The 19,734-nt window shown below is 44.8% G+C and overlaps 2 protein-coding genes across 3 annotated transcripts; both read left to right on the plus strand.

Moving 5' to 3' along the window:
• Nucleotides 1-555: 555 nt before the first annotated feature.
• LOC125517820 (RAN GTPase-activating protein 2-like) lies at nt 556-3,729 on the plus strand. Its single transcript, XM_048682891.1, has 2 exons — nt 556-768; nt 1,809-3,729. The coding sequence occupies exon 2, from the start codon at nt 1,837-1,839 to the stop codon at nt 3,490-3,492; it is 1,656 nt and encodes a 551-aa protein (XP_048538848.1). The 5' UTR covers nt 556-768; nt 1,809-1,836; the 3' UTR covers nt 3,493-3,729.
• A 970-nt stretch (nt 3,730-4,699) lies between these two features.
• Nucleotides 4,700-11,375, plus strand: LOC125517836. 2 transcript variants are annotated; one of them, XM_048682892.1, is made up of 9 exons: nt 4,700-4,985; nt 5,371-5,584; nt 5,706-5,819; nt 6,275-7,275; nt 8,621-8,794; nt 8,886-9,002; nt 9,275-9,454; nt 9,934-9,980; nt 10,754-11,375. In XM_048682892.1, exons 1-9 carry the CDS (start codon nt 4,935-4,937, stop codon nt 11,097-11,099), a joined length of 2,244 nt encoding a protein of 747 aa, XP_048538849.1. In that variant the 5' UTR covers nt 4,700-4,934; the 3' UTR covers nt 11,100-11,375. The 2 variants fall into 2 exon arrangements, with proteins under 2 accessions (XP_048538849.1, XP_048538850.1); XM_048682893.1 differs by having other exon boundaries at nt 6,302-7,275.
• The last annotated feature ends 8,359 nt before the right edge of the window (nt 11,376-19,734 follow it).

The following is a 19,734-nucleotide window of genomic DNA, read 5'->3' on the forward strand; positions in this document are numbered from 1 at the left end:
GCGTATGATTCGTTGGAATTTTGAGGGCCCTTGTTTGCTCCCAGAACCATGGCAACTGACCTCGTGTCCATTCCATATCATGTGAACCAGCAGACCGCCTTGGATCCATCCACGAATCCAATTGTAAGGACATACTCATATATTTGAAAGTTAACATCATCACATACTCAAGATATCCATCACGACTTCACAAATCACAAGTTCGCAGCAACGGCCGTAGCAGATCTCGTGCTCCTGCCCCCATACTTTTTTTTTTTGAAGAACGAACAGTTTTTTTTTTCAGCACGAGTGCGCCGCCTGGCAGAGAATCCAACGGATCCGCTCGCCTCGGCAGCAGAGTCCAGCGCAGCCAAGATTTGAATTTCGAAATCCGGATCACCGCCGCGCTTACGTTAGTTAATCCACGCCCCTGGGACTCTTTCCACTAACCGTCGGTTAAGGGCATCCCCCGATCGGACGGCCACGGAGCGACCTCGCGCGAGTCGCGTCCTCGTCCAGAAAGAGAAAACCCTCCCCCCACGCTCCGCCGGCCGCCGCTTCTTCCCCTTCCACTACCGTGCCCCCGCCCAAACCCTCCCCCTCGAGGACTCGACCCCCCACCCCCACCCTGCTGGTATCTTCCGGCGAGCCCTCTCCACGCTCTCCGCCGGGCCGCCCCACCTCCCATCGACGCAGCCGGCCTCGCTGGAAGCCGCCGCCCCTCGCCACGACTCCGTCGCCGCGGCCGTCGTTCCTCAAGTATAGACGGTGCCGCCGTCTGGATCCAAGGTAAGGAGAGTGCGCATCTTATCTCCGTGTTGGTTCATCTGCAAATCCTTCTTACTGCTTTTTCAAATCAAACCAAATGAATGTGTATAAATTTGGTTGTCCCGTATGTTTCTATCTCCCCGCTGGCACGGGCAGGGGATTGGGAGGTAACGTTTATGTCCCAAGCGAGTAACTTATTTCAACCGATCCATGTTTGGAGTAGTTAGACGCTGTGTATGTGTTTGGCTTAGTTCAACTTCATTTTATTTTTTGCTCAGGTAAGACTGGAGATACAACGAGAGAGATCTGAGTTATTATGTTTTAGCTGATTGAACTGGCACTCGTAAATCACAATCCATACTTATATACAAACAAGAAGCTGGAGTGGATGCATAACTTTGGCCTTTGGGAGACTACGATTTGCAGTAACTCTAAGCTTTGCTTGATCGAAATATCAAATAGATATGGAGGATCTGTCCAATAGTAGTAGCTTATTGTGTTCTGAAAAGCAATATGCCCCATGCCTGGACTGCTGGTTGTCTGCTAGTTCTATCCAGTCAAGCAGTATATATAATAATAGTCCCTCTGTACACTAATGTAAGACATTTTTGTGAACTGCAAAAACGTCTTACATTCGTGTACAGAGGTAGTACACAATAATGGTAAACATAGTAACGTCCCCCCCCCCCCCCTCCCTGGTGCTAGGTTGAACTCCTGTTATTCTGTACTTGATATTGTTGATTTCCTCTGTAAACCAACCACTTTGAGCAAAATGCTTTTCATCACGGATGAATGAAGTTGTTGTTGTCCTTCTCCATTTTCTTAAATGAAGATGGGTGCCCCCTTTAAGAAGAAGAAAAATGATGTTGTTGTTACACTGCAGACTTAACTATGTTTTACCAACTGGTATTTAGCTGTATATATCCTTGTTGGTACTAGTGTTTGGTACCTCGGGGATAGGCCCTCCAATTGCTCCACTAATTTCGCTGTTTACTCAATATTGCATTACTTTCTGTAATTTGGGATCATGCTAATGCCTATTCTTGGTGATTTACCTGTAGGTTGCTGTGTGAAGTGCCACCTTTCCACATGGATTCAACAGCGCAAGATTTCCAGCCCCGGACATTCTCCATCAAACTGTGGCCACCGAGTGAAAGCACTCGTCTGATGCTTATAGAGAGGATGACCAAGAACCTGTCCGCCGAGTGCATCTTCTCTCGCAAGTATGGCATTTTGAGCAAAGAAGAGGCTCATGAGAATGCTAAGAGGATCGAAGAGGCGTGCTTTGCTTCTGCAGAGGAGCATTTCAAGAAGGAGCCTGATGGTGATGGTAGTTCTGCTGTCCAGCTATACGCAAAAGAAACTAGCAAGCTGATGCTTGAAGTCCTGAAAAAAGGCCCAAGGACAACCGAGGAACCAGAAGCACCTGTTGTTGATACACCTCTTGAGCCTGCTGATACTGTGTTTGACATATCTGGTGGCAAGCGCGCTTTCATTGAGGCAGAAGAAGCAAAGGAACTTCTCAGTCCACTAACAAAACCAGGAAACTCGTATAAAAGGATTTGTTTCAGCAACAGGAGCTTTGGTATTGGTGCTGCCAATGTTGCTGGCCCAATTCTTGAATCAATAAAATCGCAGCTCACAGAGGTAGATATCTCAGATTTTGTCGCTGGAAGACCCGAGGACGAAGCCCTTGATGTAATGCGCATATTCTCCAAAGCTTTAGCAGGGTGTGTACTGAGGTACCTGAACATCTCCGACAATGCTTTAGGTGAGAAGGGTGTGAGGGCATTCACAGAGCTGCTGAAATCACAGGGCGACCTGGAAGAACTATATGTGATGAATGATGGCATATCAGGTGAAGCTGCAAAAGCTCTATCTGAGCTTATTCCATCAACTGAGAAGCTTAAGGTTCTCCACTTCCACAACAATATGACTGGTGATGAAGGTGCTATGCCAATTGCTGAGATGGTTAAGCGTTCTCCAAACCTAGAGAGCTTCAGGTGCTCCGCGACAAGGATAGGATCTGATGGTGGAGTGGCATTGGCTGAGGCATTAGGGACATGTACTCGTCTGAAGAAACTTGATATCAGGGACAACTTATTTGGTGTGGAGGCAGGGGTAGCTCTCAGCAAAACCCTTCCGAAGCTTGGTGGCCTCGTTGAGCTCTATCTTAGTGACCTCAATCTTGAGAATGAGGGTACAATAGCAATTGTGAATGTCCTCAAACAGTCAGCGCCTCAGTTAGAGGTCCTTGAAATGGCAGGAAATGAAATAACCGCCAAAGCAGCCAAAGCTGTAGCAGAATGCTTAACGGCAATGCAGTCGCTCAAGAAGCTGACCTTAGCTGAGAATGAGCTGAAGGATGATGGGGCGGTGACAATCGCAAAATCTCTGCAGGAAGGCCACCCGGGTCTGAAGGAGCTTGACGTGAGCACGAATCTGTTTCAGAGGTCTGGAGCCCGGTGCTTTGCTCAGGCTGTCGCAAACAAGCCAGGTTTTGTGTTGCTGAACATCAATTCGAATTTCATCTCCGACGAAGGGGTCGACGAGGTGAAGGAGATCCTGAAGGGAGGCAAGAACTCGCTGGAGGTGCTTGGCCCGCTGGATGAGAACGACCCCGAGGGGGACCCTGAAGATGACGAGGAAGAGGAGGATGACGATGAGGAGGAGAAGGACGGGGACGATAATGGCGATGGCCTGGGCTCGAAGCTGCAGGGCCTGAAGGTGGAGGAGGAGGACTAGTCGTGTCTAGGGTTGTGGCAAGATTAGCTCCTGTCTTTTGCTCCGGTTAGCTTCTGAAATGTTCACCGTACGGGTTAAAAATTTTCACATGAAGAGAACTCACTGTGGCTCAATTGTTTTGAACCGAGTCAAGCACAAGCAGCCAGTTGGGCGGTTTATCTGTACTTCTGTACTAACTTCCGTTGAACATTTTTTTCTTCATGTTTTTAACACAATCGCTGAGATATTTTCGGAACCTGCACTATGCCGTGATGTGTTATCCGTTGGATCCATGGGGTTGACTAGATGGTGCCTATGTCGGCAGTGGCAGACTGATCCAAGCACCGTGTGCGTGTGGTTTCTATCTATCTACAGATACAGAATAATGATATGATACAGCCTGCATCTGCATGGGCACTGCCGCTGAGTTGGACGAGCCAACGGCCTAGAGCGACAGTTCGCCTTTTGTATTCTCCGCCGTAAAAGGTTGTATACATGTCGTACATTGTTCTATATGTTGGTACTACTACGTACTCCTACTTCCTTCGTGGCTAAGACATGATTAATGCCGCCGCGGCTCTCCCGTTCACACGTCCCGTCGCCCTCTTCCGTTTCCTTGAATTGAATCATGCAGCTGCATGCCCTTTCTTTGGAGTAATCAAATTTTGCAACTGGGACCTTCCTCCGAGCTCCATTTCATGATTTCAGTATGTGGTGCATTGATTTGTTCCGAAATTGTCCTTGGAGAAAAAACACAATGGCGGTCCAATTCAGTCACCTGTATTCTTTTTCGAGACCATCCTTCACCTTTACTTGTCACGTACTTTTACGCAGTTTTCTTCTTGAGAAAGACAATCCTTTTTCTAAGTCAACTGGGACAATCTTATATCTAAGTTTTATGATTCCAACAAAGATCGAGCAGTTGTATATTTTTTTTGAAATGAAGCAGTTGTATATTTTGGAAATATATATACTGTGCTAACTTTAGTTGACCAGGAAATCACTAATAGTTACTGTTGCCTTTGTTTTCAATTATAAAATATTTTGCATATTTCAATATAAACTATATGCAGACTGAAATGAGTGAACAAACACACTAAAAATAGTCTACGTACATCTGATTCATGAAAAAATTAGAACATCTCATAATATCCAAAACGGAGGGCGTATATTACGAAAAGAGGATACAAGGAGGGGCTAAACGTAAAACCTACGCGCTGTCCAGCCGGTAAAACCACACCGCTCGAGCCTGAGCGGGTCTCTCTCGGCCTCTCTCCCGGGTGCAGCCTCCTCTCTCGCTCGCCCTCTTCACTCCAACTCGCCTCCTCCCCTCCAATCCCGCGATCAGAGGAATCCCCCAAACCCTAATCCCCCTCCCCTCCGCGCAGCCGGAACCATCCACCTGTGGCCGGGTTCCTCTGCTTCATAGCCGATCCTGGTTCCTTGGCTTCTAGGGTTCGGAGATGGGCGACCACATGACCGTCTTCCGCTCACTCCGCGAGCTCTTCCCTCAGGTACGCCCGATCCCCCTTTCCATCTCGCATGGGGGATATCGGTGTTGCTCGGATGAGTAACGGGGGATGGTTGTAATTTTGTTCGGCGGCGAGGCGAGGGTTTGGGTTATTGGTAATTAATTACACCTGCGGGAGGAAACCTGTTACAGATTGGGAATAGTGGATTTCCATTCGGACGCACTATGATTTTACCGTGAGGCGGGGCGGGGGTCTGATTCTAGTCTCCTGCGGAACTAGGATTATTTCTAGATCGATTCATACTGCCTCTGAAAGGGTTCGATTATTCTTGTCAGGGGAATTGCACGGGTAATAATAAGCCATTTAGTTTTTGGGTTGTCCATGGCTGCCGTCTAAGTGGTGACACTTTTTGTGCGCCCTTTCGCAGGTTGATCCCCGCATGCTGAAGGCTGTCGCGATAGAGCACCATAAAGATGCTGATTCCGCTGTGGTCGCCGTCCTTGATGAAGTCATGCCATCTATGATGGGTTCGGTCGAAGTCTCGAGCGTCCACCACGAGGCTGCGGTCTCTAAGTTTGATTTTTTCAGAAGCTTAACCGTGAATCAAGATGCACGTGAAACAGGAAGTTCGTCATCTGCTGGTAAGTATGAAGACTCATATTACTCGATCTCTGTATCTGAAGGCTGTCGCCATAGAGCACAATAGAGATGTTGATTTAATGGTGGTAGCCGTCCTTGACGAAGTCATGCTATCTATGGCAGGTCCAGTCGGAATTTCTGGTGCCCATCATGAACCTGCGGAATTTACGAAAGATTTATTCAGAAATGTATCTGCTAATCATACTGTGGGTGAGACAGGAACTTCATCATCTGCTGGTAAGTAAAAAGATTGAGATTATGGGCCAATCTATGCTTAGTGTAAAAGACGCTCCATCAGGGTGCTTCTATTGATTATCTTAGATCTAATCAAAATGTTTGCATGCATAGGTTTTATCGTTGTGTAGGGATAGTGTTTGGGATCTTCTGGGTTTAGGATAAGCTGTGGGCCCAAAGTTAACTCATGTAGCAGTAAGCACTTGGTGGTTTGGGTAGAAACATAGTACTGCCAGTTTTGCAATTTAACTTATTACAATTATACAAGTGTTAAGTAACGACCCAAAGGCTGTGTTATATGGGCTTTCTTATTCTTGACTTAAATTTCTATCTTGCTCATTGAGCTCATGTGGGTTTAACTTCAGAGCTAATCTGTACAAAGTCCTTATCTTCAATAAATTGCAAGAACATTTTCTCTGATATATAATGCTCATTAGAACCTTTCCTGTTTTCTGAAGTTATGCTAATGAATGGAGTCAAATCAGGTTCTGATATTCATGTTGATGAAGCTAATGGAAATGTTGATTCTGCAATCACAACTGACATGCAAGAAAATGTTGTGGGTGAACTAGATGTGACTTCATCATTACAATTGATGAATGGACAACTAGATTTCCCTTCCTGTTCTCTGCCTGCACTTAATGATAAGCAGTGTGATTTGGCCGTTCAAGATTTCTTAAACGCATGTAATGGTCGGTCTTTGTGGAGTGAATACATTGATGAATCACTCCTGGGGAAAAATGGCAATGACAGCATAAATCTTAATGTTGCTGAAGTCCATGCGCATGATGTGGACATCACAGGCCCATTTGGGGAATCCATCTCTGACGCTATCTCTGACGCTGAACATCAGCAGCGCACTATGACCCTTGAAGATTTCTTAAAATCGTGTTACTCAGATCATTCAGCTAATCAAGTTGGAAATGGTGGATCTTTATCAAGTGAATATATTGTTCAATCACTCATGAGGAAAAATGGGAGCGACAGCATTAATCTTAATGTTGCACAAGTCCAAGAGCAAGATTTTGACATCACAGTCCCAGTTGGCGATTGCATTTCCCAGGATAATCCTTTGGAGCTTCCTTGTTATCATGCAGATGTGGATAACTCCTTTTGTTCCAAGACTTCTACTGGTGTTCCTGACAGTGTAGTCTCACCTAAATTTCTCAGTACTGAAAAAGACACCCTTGCACCTGCGCTGGATTTTCCTATTCCAGACACCCAAGAATCCTTTGTTGGTTCTGGTGGAGTCTTAGTACACATGGATAACAATTGTGCTGACATTGATTACAACTCCGAGGATAGAGTTCAGCATGGTGACACATTCTTGTCTTCTTCAAGTGAATTGATACCTGATTTGAATTCAAATCACTTTGCCTCCGTGGCTTCAACTCATTCAAGCCACTCTGTTAGTATTGAGTCACTTGAGGATTCCATTGCTGATGCAAAAAACAAAAAGGTACTCCAATTATTTTAACTCCCACCACGCTGGCTTTTTTCAAAACATTTGTTGTATATACACTTCCTTGGGCACATTACTCTCATGTGGTTGCATGCGTGTATGGTTACACGTGCCTGTGGTTATGTGGATTATACTTAGTTGCACACCCTTTCCTTTATCTTGAAAAAATTGCATGGCATGAATATTTACATTTAGGTTGATGACTTGCTTACCAAATGTAAGAAGAAAAATGAAGCCACTTTGGCATTTTGTGTTAGTAGTAGTACTCCCTCCGGTCCTTTTTACTCTGCATATTAGGTTTGTCTGAAGTCAATCTCATCCAACTTTGACCAAGTTTATACAAAAAATTATTAACATTCACATAACAACACATTTATTATTAGATCCATCTCGGAATATATTTTCATACTATATTTATTAAATGTTATAGATGTCAATATTTTCTAATATAAATTTGGTCAAACTTAGCAAACTTTGACTTTAGACAAAGCTAATGTGCGGAGTAAAAAGGACCGGAGGGAGTATATAGATCAAATTGGCAGGTTAGACATGAAGGGCACTGTGTTAAAAGAGAATGTTTTGCTTTAAACTCACAAGCTAACCTCAATAGATTATGTTTCATGCACTGAATAACTGAAATGAAGTGAAAGAAGGATCATGCTAAAAATACCATTTCAGTCAACAGATTCAGAAGCACTTATAGCAGAAATGAGTAGTAGGAATTACTGATATGATCGTATGGAGATTCAGCTGCATTTCTTGAAGCAATGTGCATTTGGTGCTAGCTGACTTGTTGTAGTCACTAGTCAAGTCCAGGCTGTAGTAGGTTGACTGGAATCACTGTGGTCACTGTCAGTGATTCTCGGCATATTAGCCACTTGCATCCCCTTAGGATGGCATGCCAAACTTAATAGTAGAAAATAAACTGCCTTATTGCTGGTCTAGGAGCCACACTTCGATTCATCCTAGACTAACTTTTTGCAAGCCACATTCTACCTACAGTTTCCTCATATTTTGAACAGTTAACAGCTCTTTCAGTGTCTAAGGAGCTAAAAACTAGGCACTGGCACCCTTAAGGTCTGTACTAGTGTACTAGGGAGATATAATCTTAAAACTTTCTGAAGTTGCCATACAGATAATCATCTGCCACATCAATTTTTTTTCCTGTGCAAGAAACTGAATCGACCATGATTTATCTGTTTTGGTTTACTCTCTGAATTAAAAAAAAACTATGTACACTGATTAATTTAAGATGCAAAATGCACTTTGTATATTATAGTGACTGATTCGCCGATAACTGCTGAAGTTGGACACTTATTCTTCTGCTGTGACATTAATGCAGAACGATCTGTTACCCTCACTTGAGCTGGTTACTAAGATGATAGAGGATGTAGAACTTCTTGAAGAAAAAGCTAAAGTAGCCAAGCGTGAATCATCTATTTCTGGTACAAGCATTCTCACCAAAGTTGAGGAGCTCAAAGAAATGTTGAATCATGCAAAAGAAGCAAATGATATGGTTTGTCCTTTTATCCCCTGATCAAACTTTATAAAAGAGAGAACTCTTTAGTTGTCTAACCTAAATGAGTCATCAATTGTGCTATATGCAGCATGCTGGTGAGGTTTTTGGCGAGAGATCTATTTTGACCACGGAGGCGCGGGAGCTCCAATCTCGACTTCAGAGGCTGTCAGACGAGAGGAATAGTTATCTAGTTGTTATTGAAGAGGTATTATCTTAATGCTTTGTTTGATGGTATTTTCTTCATCTACTGAGCTTCCTGACAGAACATGGAATGGATGGTCCATCATGTTTTATTTGTCTTCAGTTGTTTGTCCTTTAATGATGTTGTTTACACAAATTAATTTTATGAGAAAGCATAATTACCTAGTACAAGTTAAAAAAATTAAATTTCATATTGGATATATTGAGTTGCAGAAGTATTTTTAGATTATAAAAGTTGAGTTGCATCTAAACACATCTCCGATCTGATCTATATAGATACGGCAAACTCTTGAGGAAAGATTGGTTGCTGCACAACAGGAATATGAAGCAGCTGTGAAGGAAAAAGACGAAAAGGAAGCTTCTGCTCAGGCACTACTTAGTGAACAGGAAAAGGAGATGAATTCCATTGTTGAAGAATCAAGAAAGTTGCAGAAAGAAGCGGAGGAGAATTTGAAGGTATTTCTGTGCAACCTTTATATGCTTTACCTTTGTGTCTGTAACTTTCCTGATAATAAATAATATAAATTTGGACTGCTATCAACGTCTGATACTGAATGTCATTATTTACTGTATAATAAAATCTTTTATGGGTACTGCTCAAAGTGTCTCTTAATTAAATCTACAGAGCAATAGTTAATCCCTTTAAAGGTAAAAATGCTTCTTTATGTTTGATACTCCCTCCGTTCCATATTAAGCGTCGCTGATTTAAAGTTTGTACTAAATCAGTGACACTTAATATGGAACAGAGGGATTACTGATTATCATTATTTATGCTGTCTTATAAAAGGTTTTATGGGTAGTGTTGTTCTTATGGAGTTTATACACATCTGTCTTTTAGCACTGCTAGAAGTAGTATGTGTTGGGAGCCCATATTATGAATTAGTTTGAAATTGATTTCAATTGTTAATGGTGCATATTTATTGTTGGATGTGCAGCTGAAGGAGTTCTTGGTTGAGCGGGGTCGAATTGTTGATACACTACAGTAAGTTATCATTTCATGTCAGCTACTTCGTGGCGCTAAAGTTTTCCATAGCAAGACTGCCCTATAGCTTATTTAACTAATTATCTCTGAAATTAAACTGAATTTCGATGACTCTGGAACTTCAGAATATCTTGTGCCATCTTTGGAAGTTAACAACATGCTTACTACTCTTGCACCTTTTAATGTCAGCATTATGCTTATGTAGTTTGGCTATTTTTCAGACAATATATAATAGTCTTCTCAGTGAAGCAAGAAATGACATTGTAAACAAGATGATTCTTGTGTAGCACTTCTGTTCAGAAATAAGTGACATTTTAGAACTCATGCATTCAAACTCCCCTGGGTGGACAACTAATATACCACCTCTTTACACTAATATGAATTGAACTGCAAAAACGTCTTACATTAGCTTACAGAGACAGCAAAAACTTTTTTTTTTGCAAACTATTCTTTCTGAGAAGGCAAGGGGAATATGTTCTAGTAGGGTTTTCATGCAAACTATTTTTGCAATATTATCGCCCCGACATATTAGTACAAAGAATAACGTTAAAGTTAGACATTGGGAAGTGGGAACCATGCCCATGTTTTCAACATCATCTATTTACAAATCGTGAGTATTCCATTTGTTTTTTTTGTTTGTTATTTCAGTGTTGTTTGGAACTGTTCATGCATCTAATCTGAAGGATCAGTCAAAACTATAAATATTTAAATTCTTGATAATGCTGTGTCAGTTTATAGACGGAGTACTGAAACATATCCTTGTCCTTACGCAGAGGTGAGATGGCTGTCATTTGCGAGGATGTGTCTCAACTCAAGCAAATAGTGGATGAGCGCTTATCTTGGAGCAAGTTGCAGCGATCAACAATGTCAAGTCTCTCCTCTTCGCTGCATTCTTCACTTCACAGGAGTGCTAGTTCGTCAGACAGGACCACCGAAGCCGTTGAGTCTAAAGATAAACATACAGTTGCTGAAGTTGCAAGGCCAGTGGCTGAGGATCCGGATGTCGACGGGAGAAAGGTTGAAATGTTAAATGGCTGTGACAGTGAAGGTGCAAGCTCAGTGGGTGAAGACAACAGCAAGCAGCGGGGTTCCAACGAGGATGGCTGGGAACTGTGCTGAACTGAAGATGGCTGAAGATCGTCAGGGTTTGCCTGAGTTTGCTCCATATAAATAAATAAAAATGGCGGTAATAATCATTTAGAACCGTCTCTATTTTGTGCGAGCAAAATTAGTGAACTTGCGGGACTTGTCATGGTATAGCTTTGCCTTTTGGGAGGCGACTGAATATCAGTAAGTTAAAATGGTGCTGATATGATATGTATATACCGAGATTCTAGCTTAATCTATAGTATAAATAAATGATTGGTGCCATGTCAATGCCAATTTTATTGCACAGTCGCTTGGTCCCAGCACATGGAAGCTTTACCCAATGTACTCCGTGCGATTACATTTTATTTATTGTCGCAGTACATGCAGTTTTAGCTTTGTCCTAACTCAATCTCCTTTTATGAAAATATATGTAGTAGTAGATGCTAATATGATATCTATAAACTTGAATCAGATGTAACGGAATTTTACCTAAGACAAAGAACTTCAAGCGAATTGATAACAGAATGAGTAATTTAAAATTAGGGGGAGGGAGGGGTTATCACCTCTGTACCTTGTACCCACACGGATTGTAAAGGCTTTTACATCTTCTTAATCGTAGCCGATACCTTTAAGCTACATATTTTCTACCATTTTTTTTATTGTAGCATGATCCTACAAACTCTATACCTTATAATTTGTGTGTGTGTGTGTGTGTGTGTGATGGAGGGGTATTAGAGCATCTCCAGCCGTTCGGCCCTCCAGGGCGCCGAAAAAGAGCGGCCTGGGGGCGAGTCGGCGCTAGATCGGCCCCCGGGGTTCGTTTCTTCCCAGCCACGGCCCCAGGTGCCGCCTCGCAAGGCGTCCCATATTCGAACTCTATCGTTCCCGCTCAAAGAAACAACAAACATGCGATCATCGCAATAGTTCGACTATTCGGTGCCACAGTTCGGCGATCAAATAAAAGGACACGCAGTAGTTCGGTGTATAGAAAAGTAAGGACGCGGAAGGAATACATCAAACGTCGAGCTCAATCTCCGGCGGCGTCGTCATCGGCGTACGCGGGCCGAAAGGAGTCGGCGCGGCTTCTGTGTTGCTGGGCGCGGCGGAGGCATCGTCAGTGGGGCTGGGCGTCGCGGAGGCATTGTCATCAGCCGCCGGGCTGGGCGTCGGCGTCGGCGTCGGCGTCACCGGTATCTGATTCAGAATGAGGTCATGCTCCGCCAAGAACCACGCCTTGAGCTTCTCGTCGCCGCTCTGGAGCATGTCAGCGCCGCCCATCAAGAAGGCGAGGTCGTTGTTCCTTTTCTTCGCGTCTTGAGCTTTGAGTTTCGCGGCGGCATTGGTCCGGAGCAAGTCGAGTTTGACAGCGATGTTCGTCATCAAAACATCCTACCTCGCCTCAGTTTTCTCTTCTTGTTGGGCGGCCCTGGTCTTGGCGTCGGCGAGGCAGTGTTCTATGGACTCTTGCACGCGCGCGGCAATCGACTCAGCGTATTTCGCCTTCTTGGCGCCTTTGTTGCTGTCCGGGCGCCTGTCGGCCGCGCCCGCGGTTGGTGCGTCTGGCTTGTACGTCTCTTTGGCTTTGGCGAGGGTGCGTCGGACGGCCGCGAGTAGAGGACGTGGCGAAGAGGTGGCGTCGGTGAGGCTGCGCAGTCCGGCGACGAGTACGTGTACGGCGGGTACTGCACGCCAGCGAACGCGGGCGAGGGCGTGCGTTGGACAGAGCGCCCATGAGGGAAGGTGATGTTGGGGTTGAAGCCACCATGGGCGCCCCCATGGGCATACCCCGGCGACGACGAGAACCCGGCCGGAGAGCCGACGCTTTGCTGGCTCCAGGTCGCGTACGAGTGCCCACCGGGTGGATTCATCATCGCCGCGCGCGCCGCCTCCGCTTGTTCCACCGCCGCCGCAGCCGCAGCGTGCGCCGCCTCCGCTTGTTCCACCACCGCCGCAGCCGCCGCATGCGCCGCCTCCGCTTGTTCCACCGCCGCCGCAGCCGCAGCGTGCGCCGCTTTTTCCCTGGCCGTCTTGGCCCTGTTGCGCCTGTCGGCGGTGACGGCCTCCCGGCGCTCCACATCCGCCTTCCACTCGGCGTTGCTCATGCCGGGGGGCTTGGATAGCGGCGCCCTCGGCTTCCTTTGTTTCGGCTGGGCGGCAGCGGCGACAGTGGGATCCGTCGCGGCGCGCGGCATCACATACTTCTTCGGCAGCATGGCGGCGGAAGGGTAGGGAGGAGGCGAGCGTTTGGCAGGAGGAATGAAGAAGAGAGGGGAGTCTAGGGGGGAAAGCGGGAGAAAACGGCGGGAAAAGGGCTTCAGTCGCCGACAGAGCGGCCCCACGTCGCTTTTCGCTTGTGCCGGCGCGCCCAGGCGACACCCGGCCGCTTGGGTTCGGGGGATCGCCGGCTCTGAATTTCGCCCAAACCGGCGCTAAACGAGATCTTGGGGGCGCGACTCGGCCGATTTTCGGCCATTGGCGCTAAAAAATTGCCTGGGGGGCGGTTGGGGGCGCGGCTGGGGAGATGCTCTTACATAAATGATCTAGATGACGACTAGAGGGGGGGGGGGTGAATAGGCGTTTTAAAACTTTTACGGATTTGGCTTTATCCTAATGCAGAATTAAACTAACGGATACTTTTCATGCACAAATCCTAAATATGCTAGGCTCAACTAAGTGCACCAACAACCTATGCTAAACAAGATAGGCACTAAAAGAAACTAGCAAGCACAAACTATATCACAAGATAAGGAAATGTAGGAAGTACTAAGCAATTCAACTAGCACAAGATATATCAATATGAGCAAGTATGAATTGTGGAAAGTAAAGGGTGTGGGTATGAGATAACCACAAGTGAGTCGGAGACGCGGATTTATCCCGAAGTTCACACTCATGGGAGTGCTAATCTCCGTTAGAGCGGTGCCAAAGAAAAAGCTCCGGGGCGTCACCAAGTGACTCACCGTATTCTCCCTTTCGAGTCACCCCCGACGGATGAGCCTCGGTTCACTCGGGGTTGGTCTTGAAGGCGACCACCACACCTTTACAAACTTCTCCGGAGCACACCACAACCACGGAAGCTTCCGGAGGAACTTGACCACCTATGCCACTTCAACACCCTTCCCCGGAGCACACCATAAAAGGAAGCTTCCGGGGGAACCTTGGCCACATAGGCCTCTTCACAATCTTCTCAATGTATCACCAAACCGTCTAGGAGGCGAAGCCTCCAAGAGTAATAAACTCACGGGCTCTCACTCGAACAAATCGATGCGGGAAGCTCAAACCAAAGCAACAAATGCAATGCAAGGTCAAGCAACAAATGCTCAACTCACCCTCTCAATCTCACAAGATGCAACTCAAGAAAGTAGGGGATTGAAGAGAGGGGATGCAATGGAGGAAATCAACAAATGACTCCAAGATCCATCCACAAATCCCCCTTCACTTAGAGGGGAGATAGGGGTTTGGGAGAGGTGGTAAGAGGCTCAAAATGATGTTTAGAATGTGAATGAACAACCCCCAAACCGGTGGGGAGGAAGGGCTCTTTTATAGCCAACTTCTAAAACTAGCCGTTGGGGCTCCAACGGACACTTCCTGGACACCCCGTGCCCACGGGGTCCCGTGCGCACGGTACAAGCCCGTGTGCACGGGGCCCGTGCCCACGAGGGTCAAAAACCTTGTGTCCACGGGGTACCCAGAACAGCCTGCAGCAGCCCACTAAAACAGTGATAACTTTGGCATACGGACTCCGAATTCGATGATCTTGGGCTCATTTTGAAGCTATGGAAAAGCCCAAGGTCCTCACATAGAGAACCACCCAAGATCAACAAGAAATATATCGGGTTTCATAGTAATTTCAAAAAAAATTCCTGTGCTCACGCAAGATCATGGTGATGCATAGCAACGAGAGGGGAGAGTATGATCTACGTACCCTTGTAGATCGACAACGGAAGCGTTTGGTTGATGTAGTCGTATGTCTCCACGGCCCGACCGATCAAGCACCGAAACTACGGCACCTCCGAGTTCTAGCACACGTTCAGCTCGATGATGATCCCCGGACTCCAATCCAGCAAAGTGTCGGGGAAGAGTTCCGTCAGCACGACGGCGTGGTGACGATCTTGATGTACTACCATCGCAGGGCTTCGCCTAAGCACCGCTACAATATTATCGAGGACTATGGTGGAAGGGGGCACTGCACACGGCTAAGAGTATGATCACGTGGATCAACTTGTGTCTCTAGGGGTGCCCCTGCCTCCGTATATAAAGGTTCAAGGGAGGGGGGCCGGCCGGCCAAGGTGTGGCGCGCCAGGAGGAGTCCTACTCCCTCTGGGAGTAGGACTCCCCCCTTTTCCTAGTTGGAATAGGATTCGTGGGGTGGGAAAAGAGAGAGAGAAGGAGGGGGGCGCCGGCCCCCTCTCTCCTTGTCCTATTCGGACTAGGGGGGAGGGGCGCGCGGCCCAGCCCTGGCTGCCTCTCCTCTTCTTCCACTAAGGCCCATTAAGGCCCATATAGCTTCCGGGGGGTTCCGGTAACCTCCCGGTACTCCGGTAAAATCCCGATTTCACCCGGAACACTTCCGATATCCAAACACAGGCTTCCAATATATCAATCTTTATGTCTCGACCATTTCGAGACTCCTCGTCATGTCCGTGATCACATCCGGGACTCCGAACAACCTTCGGTACATCAAAATGCATAAACTCATAATATAACTGTCATTGTAACCTTAAGCGTGCGGACCCTACGGGTTCGAGAACAATGTAGACATGACCGAGACACGTCTCCGGTCAATAACCAATAGCGGAACCTGGATGCTCATATTGGCTCCTACATATTCTACGAAGATCTTTTATCGGTCAGACCGCATAACAACATACGTTGTTCCCTTTGTCATCGGTATGTTACTTGCCCGAGATTCGATCGTCGGTATCCTATACCTAGTTCAATCTCGTTACCGGCAAGTCTCTTTACTCGTTCTGTAATACATCATCTCGCAACTAACTCATTAGTCGCAATGCTTGCAAGGCTTAAGTGATGTGCATTACCGAGAGGGCCCAGAGATACCTCTCCGACAATCGGAGTGACAAATCCTAATCTCGAAATACGCCAACCCAACATGTACCTTTGGAGACACCTGTAGATCTCCTTTATAATCACCTAGTTACGTTGTGACGTTTGGTAGCACACAAAGTGTTCCTCTGGCAAACGGGAGTTGCATAATCTCATAGTCATAGGAACATGTATAAGTCATGAAGAAAGCAATAGCAACATACTAAACGATCGGGTGCTAAGCTAATGGAATGGGTCATGTCAATCAGATCATTCAACTAATGATGTGATCCGTTAATCAAATAACAACTCTTTGTCCATGGTTAGGAAACATAACCATCTTTGATTAACGAGCTAGTCAAAGTAGAGGCATACTAGTGACACTCTGTTTGTCTATGTATTCACACATGTATTATGTTTCCGGTTAATACAATTCTAGCATGAATAATAAACATTTATCATGGTATAAGGAAATAAATAATAACTTTATTACTGCCTCTAGGGCATATTTCCTTCAGTCTCCCACTTGCACTAGAGTCAATAATCTAGATCACATCGCCATGTGATTTAACATCAATAGTTCACATCATCATGTGATTAACACCCATAGTTCACATCATCATGTGACCAACACTCAAAGGGTTTACTAGAGTCAATAATCTAGTTCACATCTCTATGTGATTAACACCCAAAGAGTACTAAGATGTGATCATGTTTTGCTTGTGAGAGAAGTTTAGTCAATGGGTCTGCCACATTCAGATCCGTATGTATTTTGCAAATTTCTATGTCAAACAATGCTCTGCACAGAGCTACTCTAGCTAATTGCTCCCACTTTCAATATGTATCCAGATTGAGACTTAGAGTCATCTGGATTAGTGTCAAAACTTGCATCGACGTAACTCTTTACGACGAACCTTTTTGTCACCTCCATAATCGAGAAACATACCCTTATTCCACTAAGGATAATTTTGACCGCTGTCCAGTGATCTACTCCTAGATCACTATTGTACTCCCTTGCTAAACACAGTGTAGGGTATACAATAGATCTGTTACATAGCATGGCATACTTTATAGAACCTATGGCTGAGGCATAGGGAATGACTTTCATTCTCTTTCTATCTTCTGCCGTGGTCGGGCTTTGAGTCTTACTCAATTTCACACCTTGTAACACAGGCAAGAACTCTTTCTTTGACTGTTCCATTTTGAACTACTTCAAAATCTTGTCAAGGTATGTACTCATTGAAAAAACTTATCAAGCGTCTTGATCTATCTCTATAGATCTTGATGCTCAATATGTAAGTAGCTTCACCGAGGTCTTTCTTTGAAAAAACTCCTTTCAAACACTCCTTTATGCTTTGCAGAATAATTCTACATTATTTTCGATCAACAATATGTCATTCACATATACTTATCAGAAATGATGTAGTGCTTCCACTCACTTTCTTGTAAATACAGGCTTCACCGCAAGTCTGTATAAAACTATATGCTTTGATCATACTATCAAAGCGTTTATTCCAACTCCGAGAGGCTTGCACCAGTCCATAAATGGATCGCCGGAGCTTGCACACTTTTTTAGCTCCTTTTGGATCGACAAAACCTTCCGGCTGCATCATATACAACTCTTCTTCCAGAAATCCATTCAGGAATGCAGTTTTGACATCCATTTGCCAAATTTCATAATCATAAAATGCGAGAATTGCTAACATGATTCGGACAGACTTAAGCATCGCTACGGGTGAGAAGGTCTCATCGTAGTCAACCCCTTGAACTTGTCGAAAACCTTTTGCGACAAGTCGAGCTTTGTAGACAGTAATATTACCGTCAGCGTCAGTCTTCTTCTTGAAGATCCATTTATTCTCAATTGCTTGCCGATCATCGGGCAAGTCAACCAAAGTCCATACTTTGTTCTCATACATGGATCCCATCTCAGATTTCATGGCCTCAAACCATTTCGCGGAATCTGGGCTCATCATCGCTTCCTCATAGTTCGCAAGTTCGTCATGGTCTAGTAACATGACTTCCAGAACAGGATTACCGTACCACTCTGGTGCGGATCTCACTCTGGTTTACCTACGAGATTCGGTAGTAACTTGATCTAAAGTTTCATGATCAATATCATTAGCTTCCTCACTAATTGGTGTAGGTGTCACAGAAACTGGTTTCTGTGATGTACTACTTTCCAATAAGGGAGTAGGTACACTTACCTCGTCAAGTTCTACTTTCCTCCCACTCACTTCTTTCGAGAGAAACTCCTTCTCCAGAAAGTTTCCGAATTTAGCAACAAAAGTCTTGCCTTCGGATCTGTGATAGAAGGTGTATCCAGTAGTTTCCTTTGGATATCCTATGAAGACACATTTCTCCGATTTGGGTTCGAGCTTATCAGGTTGAAGCTTTTTCACATAAGCATCGCAGCCCCAAACTTTCAGAAACGACAACTTTGGTTTCTTGCTAAACCACAGTTCATATAGTGTCGTCTCAACGGATTTAGATGGTGCCCTATTTAACGTGAATGCAGCTGTCTCTAATGCATAACCCCAAAACGATAGTGATAAATCGGTAAGAAACATCATAGATTGTACTATATCCATTAAAGTACATTTATGACGTTCGGACACACCATTATGCTGTGGTGTTCCAGGTGGCATGAATTTGTGAAACTATTCCACATTGTTTTAATTGAAGACCAAACTCGTAACTCAAATATTTGTCTCCGTGATCAGATCGTAGAAACCTTATTTTCTTGTCACGATGATTTTCCACTTCACTCTGAAATTCTTTGAACTTTTCAAATGTTTCAGACTTATGTTTCATCAAGTAGATATACCCATATCTGCTCAAATCATCTGTGAAGGTCAGAAAATAATGATACCCTCCGCGAGCCTTAACACTCATCGGATCGCATACATCAGTATGTATTTATTTCCAATAAGTCAGTTGCTCGTTCCATAGTTCCGGAGAACGGCGTTTTAGTCATCTTGCCCATGAGGCATGGTTCGCAAGCATCAAGTGATTCATAATCAAGTGATTCCAAAACCCATCAGCATGGAGTTTCTTCATGTGCTTTACACCAATATGACCTAAACGGCAGTGCCACAAATAAGTTGCACTATCATTATTAACTTTGCATCTTTTGGTTTCAATATTATGATGTGTATCACTACGATCGAGATCCAACGAACTATTTTCATTGGGTGTGTAACCATATAAGGTTTTATTCATGTAAACAGAACAACAATTTATTCTCTTACTTAAATGAATAACCGTATTACAATAAACATGATCTAATCATATTCATGCTCAACGCAAACACCAAATAACACTTATTCAGGTTCAACACTAATCCCAAAAGTATAGGGAGTGTGCGATGATGATCATATCAATCTTGGAACCACTTCCAACACACATCGTCACTTCACCCTTAACTAGTCTCTGTTTATTCTGCAACTCCCGTTACGAGTTACTAATCTTAGCAACTGAACTAGTATCAAATACTGAGGGGTTGCTATAAACACTAGTAAAGTACACATCAATAACATGTATATCAAATATACTTATGTTCACTTTGCCATCCTTCTTATCTGCCAATAACTTGGGGTAGTTCCGCTTCCAGTGACCAATCCCTTTG

This window comes from Triticum urartu, chromosome 1 (genome assembly GCF_003073215.2).
Source record: "Triticum urartu cultivar G1812 chromosome 1, Tu2.1, whole genome shotgun sequence".
Lineage (NCBI taxonomy): Eukaryota > Viridiplantae > Streptophyta > Magnoliopsida > Poales > Poaceae > Triticum > Triticum urartu.

What these genes read in the sequence shown, in the direction of transcription:
- LOC125517820 (XM_048682891.1), top strand. Translation starts at nt 1,837, where the DNA reads ATGGATTCAACAGCGCAAGATTTCCAGCCCCGGACATTCTCCATCAAA.
- LOC125517836 (XM_048682892.1), top strand. Translation starts at nt 4,935, where the DNA reads ATGGGCGACCACATGACCGTCTTCCGCTCACTCCGCGAGCTCTTCCCT. An exon ending in TCCGCGAGCTCTTCCCTCAG is followed by an intron (nt 4,986 to 5,370) that starts GTACGCCCGATC and finishes GCCCTTTCGCAG; the next exon opens with GTTGATCCCCGCATGCTGAA. An exon ending in CAAAAGAAGCAAATGATATG is followed by an intron (nt 8,795 to 8,885) that starts GTTTGTCCTTTT and finishes TGCTATATGCAG; the next exon opens with CATGCTGGTGAGGTTTTTGG.